Source organism: Chenopodium album, chromosome 8, assembly GCF_948465745.1.
Source record: "Chenopodium album chromosome 8, dcCheAlbu1.1, whole genome shotgun sequence".
NCBI lineage: Eukaryota > Viridiplantae > Streptophyta > Magnoliopsida > Caryophyllales > Amaranthaceae > Chenopodium > Chenopodium album.
In genome coordinates this window covers 77,142,161-77,155,851 of record NC_137841.1, presented here as the reverse complement: position 1 = coordinate 77,155,851, position 13,691 = coordinate 77,142,161, and the positions used below count along the sequence as shown (strand labels likewise).

Below are 13,691 nucleotides of genomic sequence, written 5' to 3'. Positions count from 1 at the left end.
TAATTGTCAAAGACATTATCATCTCATAACAGTCTAGTGGGAAGTTCACATGACTCTACACAAACATAGACTAAACCTAACAATTTCCATAAATATATAAGACAATTGACAATTAACAAACTATAGTAATCTATTAATATAATGCAGGAAGTGTGCAAATGAACAAATTTGGTCAGTGCATTATCATATTAACACAGATCCAGAAGCATATTTACAGCTAAGCAAAACAGGAAAAGAGAGAGAAATTGGGAACTGACAGTTATTTTAAGGTGAAAAATAACATGTTTCCAGGACTCATCATGTGCTACATTTTATATACGTAGTAAAATATTTACCCAAACAAGAAGAGAAGCTGAAGCTGAAGCTGCACTTTTAATTACACATCTAGCAGCCTAATCCTGCTTTTAATTCTTGTTTTCCTAATCTGCAACATTTTTTGTAAATATACTCAGTTGGAGAGTATTATTCAAAGATGGAATAACAATGCAGATAATTAATACGGAGTAAGTCGAGATCCTAGGATTTATTAATTACTCCATCTACGCGTCTAAACAAAGCATTCACTGAGTAAATGAACTGATTTAGAAGGGGCGACGACTATTAAACACGAAAGAGTGACTTGTAACTGTTTAAGGCAAGGGAATTAATATTGGATGGCACTCCGTATGCAAGGCCTGACCATTTCGTTGAAAACCACCCCATGAAATGTTGGTGATTTATATTGCTTCCCATAGGTTTCGGGCAAATTTTGAACAAACTTAAAGAAGAAAAAGAAAGATTGTGCTATTGAAATTTATTCTTTTCATCATTCACTAGTGATAAGGACTCTACTATACAATGATCCTCTTAATGGCTCTTAACAACCAAAATGCTAAATCATACGAAAATGTCTAGTATTATGCTAGCCAAACATGGATACAAAACATAGCTAATCTATATGAACATATGATATCAGTATAATGAGACCATTACATGCTGCACATGAACATCGATTCAAGGAAAATGGGAGAGAGCACTAACTCTTACTGCTCGGAAAATATCTCATCTTCAATGATCTTAAAAGGGCAAGCTCTTCGATGTTGAACTCACTGTGAGAGACTTGAGATGCTCCGAAGGAACAAAATCTTGGGGCAAGTTAGCCCTCTTGACAATCCTTTTCATATTATTCTGTAAACTCTGCTGGACTAATTGCTTTACTGCCTTTTTCTCTTGGCTCATCATCATATCTTCCTCTTCCTTATTAACATTGGCGGTAGATGAGGAAGACCCACATATAGGGGCGGAAACAGCTGCTGTGGTTTTATTGTTAACAAAGCTCCGAGAGACTTGCTTCCCCTTGTCTACCCTCAAACATTCCAATATCCTTGATGCCCTTTTCTGTGCTAATGTGCTACCTAGAAGGGTTAATTCGAGCAATGCTGATCCAACCCCCACTTCTATCATAGTCTGTCTATCACTATAAGATTTATGCGCCATCACCATTATTACGTAGCAGGCCTTTTCTTGGCACCCTGGTGAGTCTGACCAATTCAAAGCATCGATCAAAATAGGGAAAACATCCGGGGCATTGCTAATTGCCTTCCTTCCTTCCGAGATCGAAACTACATTGCTTAATATCGAAAGGATACGCTCACTCATTTCCATATCCCCCAACATGCTTACAAGGTACTGAATCAAATTAGTCTCAAGAATCAAGGCAATGTTCGAGGGTGTTATAGACAGATTGTATAGTGCTCTAAGTGAGTCTTGTCTTGCTTGCAAACTAGACTCGGTATCCTCAAGCACACTAACTAGATAAGAAATCGCCCCGGATGTCCCAATGATAGGCTTATTAGAATCTAACGCGCTCAACGCAAGGAAATTCGCGACAATGGCTTCGGAAACAGCCGAGTTAAGACACCCATTTGAGGACTCAATCTTCGTTAGCATCTTATGTACCGCCCCTGCTTGAACTATAGCAGCCTTATTCCTGTGAGAAATATACCAAATTGTTAAATTGACAACACCACCAAAAAAAAGTGAGACCAAGATCAAAAGCAAAGGCCACATTTCCCCCAAATTTACCCTTTACAGATGAAAACAACAGAACATTACACAAAAAAACAGAATATAGCAGAAGTCTCATGTAAGAATCTAAACAAAAACTCCAATTTACCCCAAATGAAAGCGACCCTAGATTAACACATTTCCTATTCTACAGTAGAAGTGAAATCATAACGCCCCCATTATTTTTAACTCATTTTCCACAACCAAAAAAAAAAAAATCAAATCCTTTCCCAGAAACAACATGCATTCAATTTCATTAATAAAAAAAGCCCAGAAACCAAATCGGAAAATTATTACTCTACTTATATTTAAAAATAAGGTGCAATAAATTACAGATACAGTATGATTTATGATACAGGAAGTAGATAATTTCCAATAATGAACATGCATTGCATTTGATGAAAGTAAAATAAAGAAAAGAAAACTTACAAATCATTGGCAATACCCAAATTAAGAAGGGCGTAAAGAGGTTGAATAAGAGATTGATGATGATCGTAATCAAGCATGGCGACCAGAGGAGGGATAGCCCCAAGCATGGCTAAAGTAGAGCGAGCTTCAGCATCTTCCTTGGCGAAGCTTCTCACAAGTTTAGCCCCATTTTCTCTCTCCTCTGAATGTAACAACCTCACCGCCATTCTTAACTCCTCTAACCTCTCCTCCTTTTTTTTGACATCTTCCACATTTTGCTCCACTTTCTCTCTCCTCTCGGAAGAACAGGAGGAGGAAGATAGGTTGAGGAGATCCGCCAGCTTTCCCGACCCGCCGGGCCCATGGGTTGATGGGGTGGGTTCGGGTTTGTTGATTTGGGTATTTGGGTGATGGGAGTTTTTGGGTTTGGAAGGTTTGGAAATGGCGGCGCCGCCGCAGCTGACGGTGGCGAGTAGTTTTCGGAGGGAGAAGGAGTTCCAGAGACGGCAATGGTGGTGATGAGGAGAAGAGGAGTGGTTGAGGATGAGAGATCCGACGTCGTTTTGAGGAGGATGACACTTGGCCATTGATATATGAATTTGAGTTTGGTAGCTCTGGTTTTGATTCTACATTGCGGACAAAGAAAGATGAAAAAGAGGAGAGAGAAAAGGGGGTTTGTTAATTGTTTGGGGGGATTTAAACTTTAAAGTGATTAGCAGTGTCTACTGTGTAGTGGAGGAGTGTGGAGGACTGGAGGGATGGGCGAACAGAGAGAAAAGGAAGTGGAGATCATACTTTATTACGGAATACTTGGTATATTAATACAATTAAATATTTTCTCCCTTTTGAACGCATGTTAAAAACCGGATTTAACAAAATATACCTATAGACGATTCAAACAAGATTTGTTGATTTGTATAAAATAAAATTCTACTATATTTTATTGTATGTATGAATTACAAATACGAGTCAATGTATAGTGTGTCAATAATGTAAAAGTCAAACGGTGTTCATTAAAAAAAAACGGAGGAAGTAATAATGTTTGTTTTTAGTTGTATGGTTAACCTCCGGGTTTTTTTTTTTTTTTTTTTAATTTTTTTATTAGTGTTCAATCTTATTTGATTTCCAATTCTATATTTTCATACAAGTTCATTTCAAAAAGTTCTTACAATGAGTTTTTTTAGCCCAACAAATTATTTTAATACCCTATTTACCAAACATCAAAATTAGCTTTTTAAAATAGTCGGACACAATAAGCTATAAGCTCTTTACCAAACAAGGGCAATATCGTAGATATTTAGTTAACACTGTGTTATCTCCTTGAACAACCTAAAATAATAATTATTGCTATAAAATATTTTTAATCGTTTTTTTTTTTTTTGGTAGCAAGGGAGGCAATGGAGAATGGGGGTGATTATTAAAGAAGTTACCAACCTGCTACGGAGTACTCTTCTCTACACTGGAGTTGTTTCATACGGAGTATTTGCATACATGAATCATCATACATTACCCCGTTGAATCTTTTATTCTTTTAAGGTTTATTATTATTATATAAATAAAGCCATAAATGGATTATTATAATAATTTATACAGTTGTTACCAAAAAAAAGAATAATATAGACATATAGTGACATTGGATCGGAATTTGGGACATATTTGTGTGGGGAAAGGCGTTGAAACCTTCACCTGGTGAACACTGTACTGCAACTCGCAGTTAATGTGCGGTTTATCATCATGTGTCCTCGCTCCCTTCTTTAATCTTGTTATTATATTTATAACTCATGTTTTTTACTGTACAAATCCAATAACAGAGGAAAATCATATTACGTATTGTAGTAGAGAAAATAAAAATCATATATACAATCATACATTTAAATACAAATCATAGCCTAATCTCATTATTTATCTGAAAGCATTATTCGAGCATGTTTTTGCACGACCATATCTTTTTTTTAATACGGAAGTACTCAATTGTTTACAAGCCTCCGCCATTATTATGATAATATATCTGATTTTAAGAAAACTAAATCAGGCAACATAACCCATTCAGAATGATGTAATATTGTTATATGCATTCATGCTACAACATGCTTCATTAATAATTTGATAAACAAGAGAAAGATACTGCAATTGCAAGGCCTTTAAAAAAAAGATTGGATGATTCTTTTCTCTCTTGTTAATTACAAAGTGGTGGAGAAACATAATTTTAATTGTCATAGTATAAAGATATATGTGATGCCAAACTCAAGCTAGTATATAAAAAAGTAGTAATGTAAAATCTTTGAGGTTGTTAATTAACAAGTTAAAATAAAAATCTCTTAGGTTTTGCTTTCACACCTTGTTTTAATTTGGTTTTCCACAAACAATAAAAAAGCAAAAGCAATCACCAAGTGTGTGAAGATATCTATTAACAAAATGACCAAACTAACTTGATAGCAGCATGTCTATTAATATATGGAGTTTTACTCATACCAGGCATTCTCTTCTGGACCACATTCATCCTTGACCCGAAAGAACATTTCATATAACTTTGACTTCTTTACCTGCATTTACTTTCAACTCCTTCCTAGTTCCTACCATTTCTTCTTCTTCTTCTTCAATTATCTCGGTTCAATTAATACGTACTCGTAGTGACAATGTCTTAAATTGGTAGCATAAGATGTGTCTGAAAATTTTAAACAACTGGCATATTTAACTTCTACACACCTAATTATTATTTTTTAACAGAAACTGAACACCTAATTATCCGATAGATAGTCATTTAATTGATGATAAAAGATTGAAACACAAAAATAACTTATCGATGACTCGTAGATGTTAGTTGTAATACTTTGTATTAAGACAATATCAAATCCTTAAAACAAGAATACAAAGGTACTAGCCCTTAGAACTTAGAAGAGATCCTGTCTAGTGTCTAGTAAGGTGGTATCAAATTCTTAATTGGAATAAGATAGGATCGGGTATAAAACCAAGATATTTTACTACGTAGCCCTTACTCCTGTGTCATGTACGAGTACGTAATTAAAGAGAGGTGAAACATGTTTGAATTGATGAAATTTAAAATTGACAAGACTGAACACCGCCCAAATACAAGTTTCTGGGCCTGAAACGGAAATACATTGCAGGGACCAAAATGCAGCCCATATTCAATTCACCGACGATACTATTTAACTCATTGGCCCCACTTTTATTTTAATTTTGGATCTCCAGTCTCCATGTACAACAAGACAACAACGTGCCACGTTACATGAAAATATTTTGTAAAAATGAAAAATAAAATGATATCGTAAGTAATCAACTTCTTTATACGAGTAATGATTAAAATTATGTACTTTGATTTAGAGATACGCTAGCTTTAGTAATGCAACATTGACTCGATGACATTTAAGCTTGTAAGAATGCTATATCTTATTCAATATCTCCACATGCACAACTACAACTACATCCCCCTATATACGTCCATACCATACCCATATAAGCGTATATCACATAGCACCCAAAAAAAAGACCCATTGTCACAATGCACCGACTCCATCTTGGAGCATGGCTACGTTAGTACGCGAAGTTCCCCACTTTCCTACCTCTTTCATCACAAATGCATTTTAGAACGTGGATCTTACTCCTCAGCGTACATAATACTCAGCATTGAGCAACCCCACATATGGTATTATGGTAAGGACCATATTCAATCACTGCTTATTCACTCTTTCAGATATCTAGCTTACTAGGTGGGAAGAATTGGCCACCAAAAATTAACATATCGTACTACAGCATTGAACATGAAAACGAATCGACACTGACGTATTGCATCATAAAATAAGAGATCAGCAAAAATCAAGAGAGAATGTACAGTAACTAACCTCAATCGTCAGCAACAAAAAGGCAACCATGAACATAGTTTTCATTTACATTTTTTATTTAGGTATTAATTCTGAGAACGTTAGTCATTGGCCACCATAACATTTTCCAAGGGACTGCTTTCCAGCTTTCTAATGACCAGCTTATTTTGAGGTGATGTGTCTTTGGCTGATGACAGTGTATCCACGTCAACAATGACAGAGTCATCTTCCTTAAAATCTCCCCTCAGAACTCCCATTGCAATTTCATTCTCAACCATCTGTTGTATCACCCGCTTGACAGGTCGGGCTCCATAATTCGGGTCAAAGCCCAATGTCCCAAGTAGTTTCAGGGCTTCTTTAGTGTATTGAAGATCAATCTTCTTTTGCTTCAGCCTATCTTTCACCCGATTCATCTGCAATGAAGGTAAATTACTAAAATTGTCAGGATAATCTGAATATTTCACAGCACCATGCACCATCTCTGCAGTAAACTCTAATTTTCTCGGAATTTATGAGCAAAAATATACTACAAAAGGACATGACGACTATACACAAGACTGAAGAAAAAGGTGGCTAGGTATCAAATTATCCCCTCAATTTCTATGGTCCTGTCTGCTGCACAGACTTATTAACCAAGTGAGATTTAGGTTTTATCTAATCTAATGCATGTTGGAATGTTCAACATAAATACCGTAAATTAGTTATGACTTGAGATGTTCCTTTCCTAGACCAAATTATAAAAAAAAAAAAAAAAAAAAACAAGGCAAATAAGGCATCGTGTTGAACAACTAGAATTTGCAGATAAGCCATGCATTGCTCCAAAATTATAATCTTTACCTGTAACTCAACAATTCTGCTGATTTCTCTGGAATCAAGAGGCTGGAAAACAATATATTCGTCAATCCTATTCATGAACTCGGGACGGAATGTTTGCCTAGCCAAATCTACAACCTGCCTTTTCATCAAGTCGTACACTGCATCCTTGCTATCTTGGGTATTCTTCAGAGTTTCCAGGATATAGTGGGACCCAATGTTAGATGTCATAATAACCACACAGTTAGTAAAACTGACAGTTCTTCCTTGAGCGTCAGTTATACGTCCATCATCCAATAGTTGCAATAAGATGTTGAAGACATCATGATGGGCCTTTTCAATTTCATCAAACAGGACAACAGAGTAAGGTCGTCGCCGCACTACTTCAGTGAGCTGCCCACCTTCTTCATATCCAACATAACCGGGGGGAGCACCAACCAGCCGTGACACTGCATGCTTTTCCATGTACTCACTCATATCTATACGTACAAGAGCATTTTCGGTGTTAAAAAGGTAACCAGCCAAAGCTTTTGCAAGCTCAGTTTTCCCTACACCAGTAGGGCCCATAAACATGAAGCTTGCTATTGGTCGATTCGGATCAGACAATCCAGCCCTTGAACGGCGAATCGCATCAGCCACGGATTTGACAGCCATGTCCTGTCCAATAACCCGTTTGTGAAGGACCTCTTCTAAATAGACAAGCTTCTCTCTCTCAGATTGTTGAAGGTTAGATAAGGGTATGCCAGTCCACTTGCTAACAATTTCAGTAATATCTACATCAGTTACTTCTTCTCGAAGCAAGGATTTACCAGACTCACGATATTCTGCCAGGTTCTTTTCAGCCTCCTGCAACTGCCGTTGAAGAGACATCAAGGTTCCATATTTTAGCTCAGCAGCACGACTGAGGTCATATTCACGTTCAGCAGCTTCCATCTCCAGATTGACTCTGTCGATCTGATTACGCATTTTTCAAAGGAAAAAAAAAAAGGATTATAAACATCAAGATTAATTGAAATGACAAGCACGGTGATTCTTATTTTTTAATTTATTTGATAGAGTAGTTGTTAATGTTTAAATGCAAATAACAGAGAGGGAATACTCCGTACCTCTTCTTTGACTGACCGGATTCGGTTCATAAGAACCTTTTCGCTTTCCCATTGATCGTTTAGCTCCTTTTGCTTCTCTTTCAATGAGCTTAGATCACTTTCCAACTTGCTAAGTCTCTCTTTGGATGCTCTATCAGTGTCATTTTTTAAGGATAGTTTCTCCATCTCTAATTTTAGCACTGCTCTATCTATCTCATCCAACTCTGTAGGCTTAGAAGTAATCTCCATTTTCAGCTTTGCAGCAGCTTCATCAACAAGATCGATAGCTGTATAGGACAAGCAAGGATTCTGATGAGACAAATAAAAATATGGCATTTTTCAGAAGATAGCAGAAAACAGTGGGTAAGGATGAGAATAAACTAAGACAAACCTTTATCAGGTAAAAACCTTTCAGTGATGTAACGATCAGAGAGTATAGCAGCTGCAACAAGAGCCCCATCTGATATCTTAACACCATGATGCAATTCATAACGTTCACGCAACCCACGAAGAATGGAAACTGTATCCTCCACGGATGGTTGGCCGCAAAAAACTTGCTGAAATCTCCGTTCAAGTGCAGGATCTTTTTCAATGTATTTTCTGTACTCATTCAATGTTGTGGCACCAATACACCGAAGTTCTCCTCGACCAAGCATTGGCTTTAGTAAGTTACCAGCATCCATAGCACCACCAGTAGCCCCTGCAATCAAGTTGTGAAAATTAAAAAGCTTGTGATTGCATTTTCTTTATCCAATGTTCAACATTGCCCCAACAACATTTTTGCATTATATATCTTAAACTACAATCTAGTTTAGAGGGTGTTCACATGGAAATTTCAACATTGTCCTAACTCAAAGTTAAAACTCCGTTGTCCGTTTTGTAAATTTTATAATAGCAAGTCAAACAACTGAAAAAGAATTAAAGAAAATTGTTATTGAAGAAATTTATTGCAGAGGATGACAAAGAGTAAAAACAGTAGCAACAGACTTAAAACCAAAGTCACCAAGAAAAACATACCTGCTCCCACTACTGTATGAATCTCATCTATAAAAAGGATTATTTGCCCATTTGAGGCACTCACTTCCTTCAGCACAGCTTTAAGTCTCTCCTCAAAATCTCCGCGAAATTTAGCCCCAGCAAGCAGAGCACCCATATCAAGTGAAATCAACTAAAAGAAAATTAAGGAAACATGAGATGATTAACGACAAAAGATGTTCGGAAGATAACTATTGGTTTCCTTTTTACAAGCAAAATCCCAATCATCACTTGCATTAATTAATCATTAAAACAAGACCAACTAGATTATCAAGCATCAGCCAACAAAACGCTTAAACTATTATTACTGTTACTTCTAACAGGAGACGCACCTTTCGATTCATCAATGGTTCAGGAACATCACCACGTATTATACGTTGGGCTAATCTGCAAAATAGCATAACATGATCATGACTTTGCTGTGAGTGACTGAGCAGGGGGAAAGACGGTTGAACCCAAAAGGCGTGCCAATTTTCAAACAAAGTAAGCTTACCCTTCCGCAATTGCTGTTTTACCAACTCCAGGCTCACCAATGATTACAGGATTGTTCTTGGTTCTTCTGGACAATATTTGGATGCAACGGCGAATTTCATCATCTCTCCCAATAACAGGATCAAGTTTACCGCGCCGGGCTAATTCAGTAAGATCACTTCCATACTTCTCTAGTGCTTCATATTTCCCTTCTGGATCTATTTCAAGAAATGAGAACCATAATAGTATTAGGGCAGTGGAAGATGAAACACTAAATTCACAAAATTACAAGGATAGCCTTACAAATGCACAGAATTAAAGATCTACAAATTTTCAAGCAGGAATGAGGAGTATGAGAAAATATAACTTCTCTAAAAAGTGAATCAATATATTGGAAAGAAGAGAGCAGTTGATATCATGCCATGGTGAACAAACTCAAGTTACCAAGAACTTAGATTAATTTCAATGCAGCAAGGAATGAGCTCAAGATAGCTATACACTTTTTACTGGTCAAAATGAGAGACGAGAAAATTTTTTTGCCACATAATGGACACAAAAGTAATTAACAACATATTTACTAATAGCAGCAACCATGAAAGTGTTCTTGGTAGAAAACAATTTAATTTTAAATAGCATAGCAATAGTTATCCACATTAAAGTAATACTAGCAATATCTCCCCACTTCCCAGGTTGGTCAAATAGAGCCCATTTTAATTTTCATCATCAAACTTGTAATGCTGGAAAACAACTAGCTTTTATCAATGATGATTTCAAAATAATAGAAAGAACATACTCTGATCTGTAACTTTTTGACTTCCACGAACAGCTTGAATGGAGTCCTTCAAATCCTTCTCATTAAGGTTAAAATTTTGAAACAATTGCTTCCCAAACCTTGGATCTGAATGAAATGCCAAAACCAAATGCTCTACAGACACAAAATCATCACCCATTTCTTTCTTGTGTTTTCTGGCTCTGTCCAAAAGGGAACCGAGATTTGTGCCAAGAATAGGACCGTTAGTGTCACCTACAACCTGCAGTATCAAAAGTCATTTAGCCACAAAACAGTTCATTTTATATAGTATGATAAACAACCAATTAAGCTCATGAAAACATACCTTTGGCTGCTTGGATATGAAGTCATCTATAGCTTGCAACACTGATGAATTGTCAAGCCCAGCTTTTGTTAAAATTCTACGGGCCAAACCATCTTTTTGTTCTAACAGGGCCTTTATTAGATGTTCAGTCTCGACAATTTGCTGTTTGCTCAGTCGTGCAGCTTCAACAGCCCCAACAATCCCCTCCCATGCCATCTCAGTAAACTCTGGTTGATTAATCTGAAAAAACGTAAACATCAGGACGCAACAAGATTGCAAGAACAGTTATTCATCTATTCATTATGAGGATAAAGCAAACACAAAAACTTCTAGAACAAAATGTGGGATAATGTTAAGCAGTAATTATACAAGCAAGGGCTAGCAAAAGGGAATAAACGGAATGAATATTGAATAAACTGAATACTGAATTAGCCAGCCTCAAGGAATTCAAAAGTGAGGGACCATACACAAAGTGAGGACAAGCAATGTCTGTTTCATAAATCCAAGGTTCAACCAAAGAAAGTTCTCCTTTGACTCCCTTCCCCTCCAAGAGTTACAACAATAATAAGCTAACACCTTAAGAATCTTTCAAACCAACAAGATATATCATCCCCTTATAAGAGTGCATATGGAGGAGGGGCATGAAAAACAAGACAAACAACTATCACCTACGGGCGATGCTCCTAAACTAAATCTAGAAACAGCTTACTCTAAATGATAGAACAGACAACTGCACAGCCCTCGTGTGAGATGATTGTAAGAATTTGTCGTGAAGTACCTTTTTCGGTAAAGAAGTTACAGGTTTCATTATATAGGATAAGCTATGCAAGTCGCCCATTCAATTGTCTTCTCAGATTCCAACTTAAAAGCACTTTTGAGGTGTTATCATACGTGCCAATTGCCTGCACTCACTGTATCAGGGCAAAATGATTCACTCTTTCTCACTGAAATTCTACTTGACTCCAATTGCAAATGTTAATACCAGTCTAAATACCCTATACACACCTCAAATCAAGAGGAAGAGCAGCTTGTCTATCCGGTTCCACAAATTAAGCTAACAAAAGAGAATTCATCTTGGCTTTCCTCAGACACATTTAAGATTTGCAATTCGGCCACCCCTATTAGATTCTCACTTATCTACCACGATGTATCTATTTTATCAAAATTAGTAGCCAAATATCTACATCTGCCACAACAGGACTTCCAATCTATGGCATGGGCCACTGACTCAAATGATCAACCATAACTTATAAGAACTACATAATTAGGAACAACTTACAGCAAGGTCATATCATTACCACTTAAGGCCCGCAATTCTAAGCTTAACGGTTCGAAATCATACTCCCTAATTGTACTTAATCTGTATAAACCTAGAGTGTAATCCTCTCACCAAATAAAAACCCTGAACAAATCTCAACCTTAATTATTACACCTGAAATCAACTAAGTAGCCCTCAATTGAACATACTATTAGCTGTGATTCACAAAATTGAACTTATGACTGTTATGTTCCCTTCCCTAATTTTATTGAACCTTAATTTCATATGTATGGTCAAAATACACAGCCTCAACTATGAACAAGAACAATGCCAAAATTTGAAGGTCAACATTACCTTTTGCATTGCAAAAATCAAAATTTCTACTTTATTTGTGTATTTAGGAGGTAAGGGCTACCAAACAATCATTGAATTTAACTATTCTAGAAAATTATAAAAAAGAACAGTCAATGATCAAAATCACCAGAAAAATTAAATAAGAAAAAATTGAATTGAAGAAATGAGTAACCTGGCCAGAGCTCGCGGAAGGAGCAGCAGAAGCAGAGTAAAATCGAGAACCCAGAAATGAATTGGTGGCGACTTCATTAATGGACTTCCTGAAAAGCTCTCTCTCCAAGACCCCATTTGCGAAACCGCTAGAATTGGGGGCGGAAAAAGGGTTGGAAGAGGGGAGAGAGTTGGAGGAAGAAGGGGCAGTTTTGGAAGCAGAAATGGCGGCATAAGCTGAGCGAGTAATCAGGCGTTTGGTGGTGATGGCTCTAGCAGCCATTGGAGACCCAGCAAAGAGGAGAGAGAATGTGAGAGATTGGAAGAATTGAAGAATGAGGAGTAGAGAGCGCTAAAGATGGAGGAAACTTGAACAAGGAGAAATGACAAAGGAATACAATGAAAGTTACAGAGATTTATGAGTTACAGGGAACACTTTGGAACTTTCTAGTGCCTACTCAACGTTAGTAGGATCTCCTCCTTGTCGAGGATAGAGCTGTCAAAAGTTGACCCGACCAAAATATCGACTCAAATCCGATCCATCTGAACTCGAAAAATGAAGACCCAAACCTGACCTGCTAGACCTGAGTTGACCCGAGTATGTGAGATCCGAACCCGAACATGAACTGATCTAGAGATGACCCGACCCGAATAAAACCCGTAAATTATTGACCTGAACCGAACCTGAATTGAACTGAAATTGACCCAAACCCTTTTTAACAAACTTATTTAAATTATTTCATATGCATGATAACAAACTTATTTTCTGTAAAAAAAATTAAAAAAAAAAAAAAAAAAAAAAAAAAAAAAAAAAACAAACAAACTTATTTAAATTGTGTAACGCATGAGTATAATCTAGTTTTCATGAACAAAAAAGAGAAAAAAAAAAAAAAAAAAAGTTTTTTGCGGGAATTTTTTTAATACAAACGCGACACTTGTACTTTGGGGATAGGGTTGGGGATTACTTTAGTACATTAAGCATTGATGTATTATTGAATTTATGAAATATACGGAAAGTTATTAGGAAACTCCAAAGTAATTTTCTGTCAAAAAAATATCAGGAAAGTCGAAAGTAATTAGAATCAATTATTATTTAAAAAGTTTTTACAGTAGGAAAAAAATCATCTCTTTTGCTCCG

The 13,691-nt window shown here is 36.6% G+C and overlaps 2 protein-coding genes across 4 annotated transcripts; both read right to left on the bottom strand.

The window, feature by feature from the left end:
* Window positions 1-763: 763 nt before the first annotated feature.
* LOC145642504 (U-box domain-containing protein 45-like) lies at window positions 764-3,227 on the bottom strand. Its single transcript, XM_081693712.1, has 2 exons — window positions 2,476-3,227; window positions 764-1,969 (listed from the first exon to the last, which is right to left on the bottom strand). The coding sequence occupies exons 1-2, from the start codon at window positions 3,039-3,041 to the stop codon at window positions 1,057-1,059; spliced, it is 1,479 nt and encodes a 492-aa protein (XP_081549838.1). The 5' UTR covers window positions 3,042-3,227; the 3' UTR covers window positions 764-1,056.
* A 595-nt stretch (window positions 3,228-3,822) lies between these two features.
* On the bottom strand, window positions 3,823-12,968 carry LOC145642502 (chaperone protein ClpB3, mitochondrial-like). 3 transcript variants are annotated; one of them, XR_014115690.1, is made up of 12 exons: window positions 12,576-12,968; window positions 10,813-11,031; window positions 10,491-10,728; window positions 9,720-9,915; window positions 9,559-9,613; window positions 9,209-9,359; window positions 8,583-8,891; window positions 8,213-8,478; window positions 7,131-8,060; window positions 6,315-6,706; window positions 4,927-5,119; window positions 3,823-4,245 (listed from the first exon to the last, which is right to left on the bottom strand). XR_014115690.1 is itself a non-coding variant. In XM_081693711.1 (10 exons), the coding sequence occupies exons 1-10, from the start codon at window positions 12,834-12,836 to the stop codon at window positions 6,395-6,397; spliced, it is 2,937 nt and encodes a 978-aa protein (XP_081549837.1). In that variant the 5' UTR covers window positions 12,837-12,968; the 3' UTR covers window positions 6,228-6,394. The 3 variants fall into 3 exon arrangements, 1 of the variants encoding a protein (XP_081549837.1); XR_014115689.1 differs by lacking the exon at window positions 3,823-4,245 and having other exon boundaries at window positions 4,742-5,119; XM_081693711.1 differs by lacking the exons at window positions 3,823-4,245; window positions 4,927-5,119 and having other exon boundaries at window positions 6,228-6,706.
* Between the last annotated feature and the right edge of the window lie 723 nt (window positions 12,969-13,691).

Coding starts and splice junctions, on each gene's coding strand:
- LOC145642504 (XM_081693712.1), bottom strand. CDS start 3,041: ATGGCCAAGTGTCATCCTCCTCAAAACGACGTCGGATCTCTCATCCTC. Junction 1,970..2,475: donor TTGGGTATTGCCAATGATTT/GTAAGTTTTCTT, acceptor TATTTCTCACAG/GAATAAGGCTGCTATAGTTC.
- LOC145642502 (XM_081693711.1), bottom strand. CDS start 12,836: ATGGCTGCTAGAGCCATCACCACCAAACGCCTGATTACTCGCTCAGCT. Junction 8,892..9,208: donor TCATACAGTAGTGGGAGCAG/GTATGTTTTTCT, acceptor ACTTGATTGCAG/GGGCTACTGGTGGTGCTATG. Junction 6,707..7,130: donor GCAGAATTGTTGAGTTACAG/GTAAAGATTATA, acceptor CCTTCATTGCAG/ATGAATCGGGTGAAAGATAG.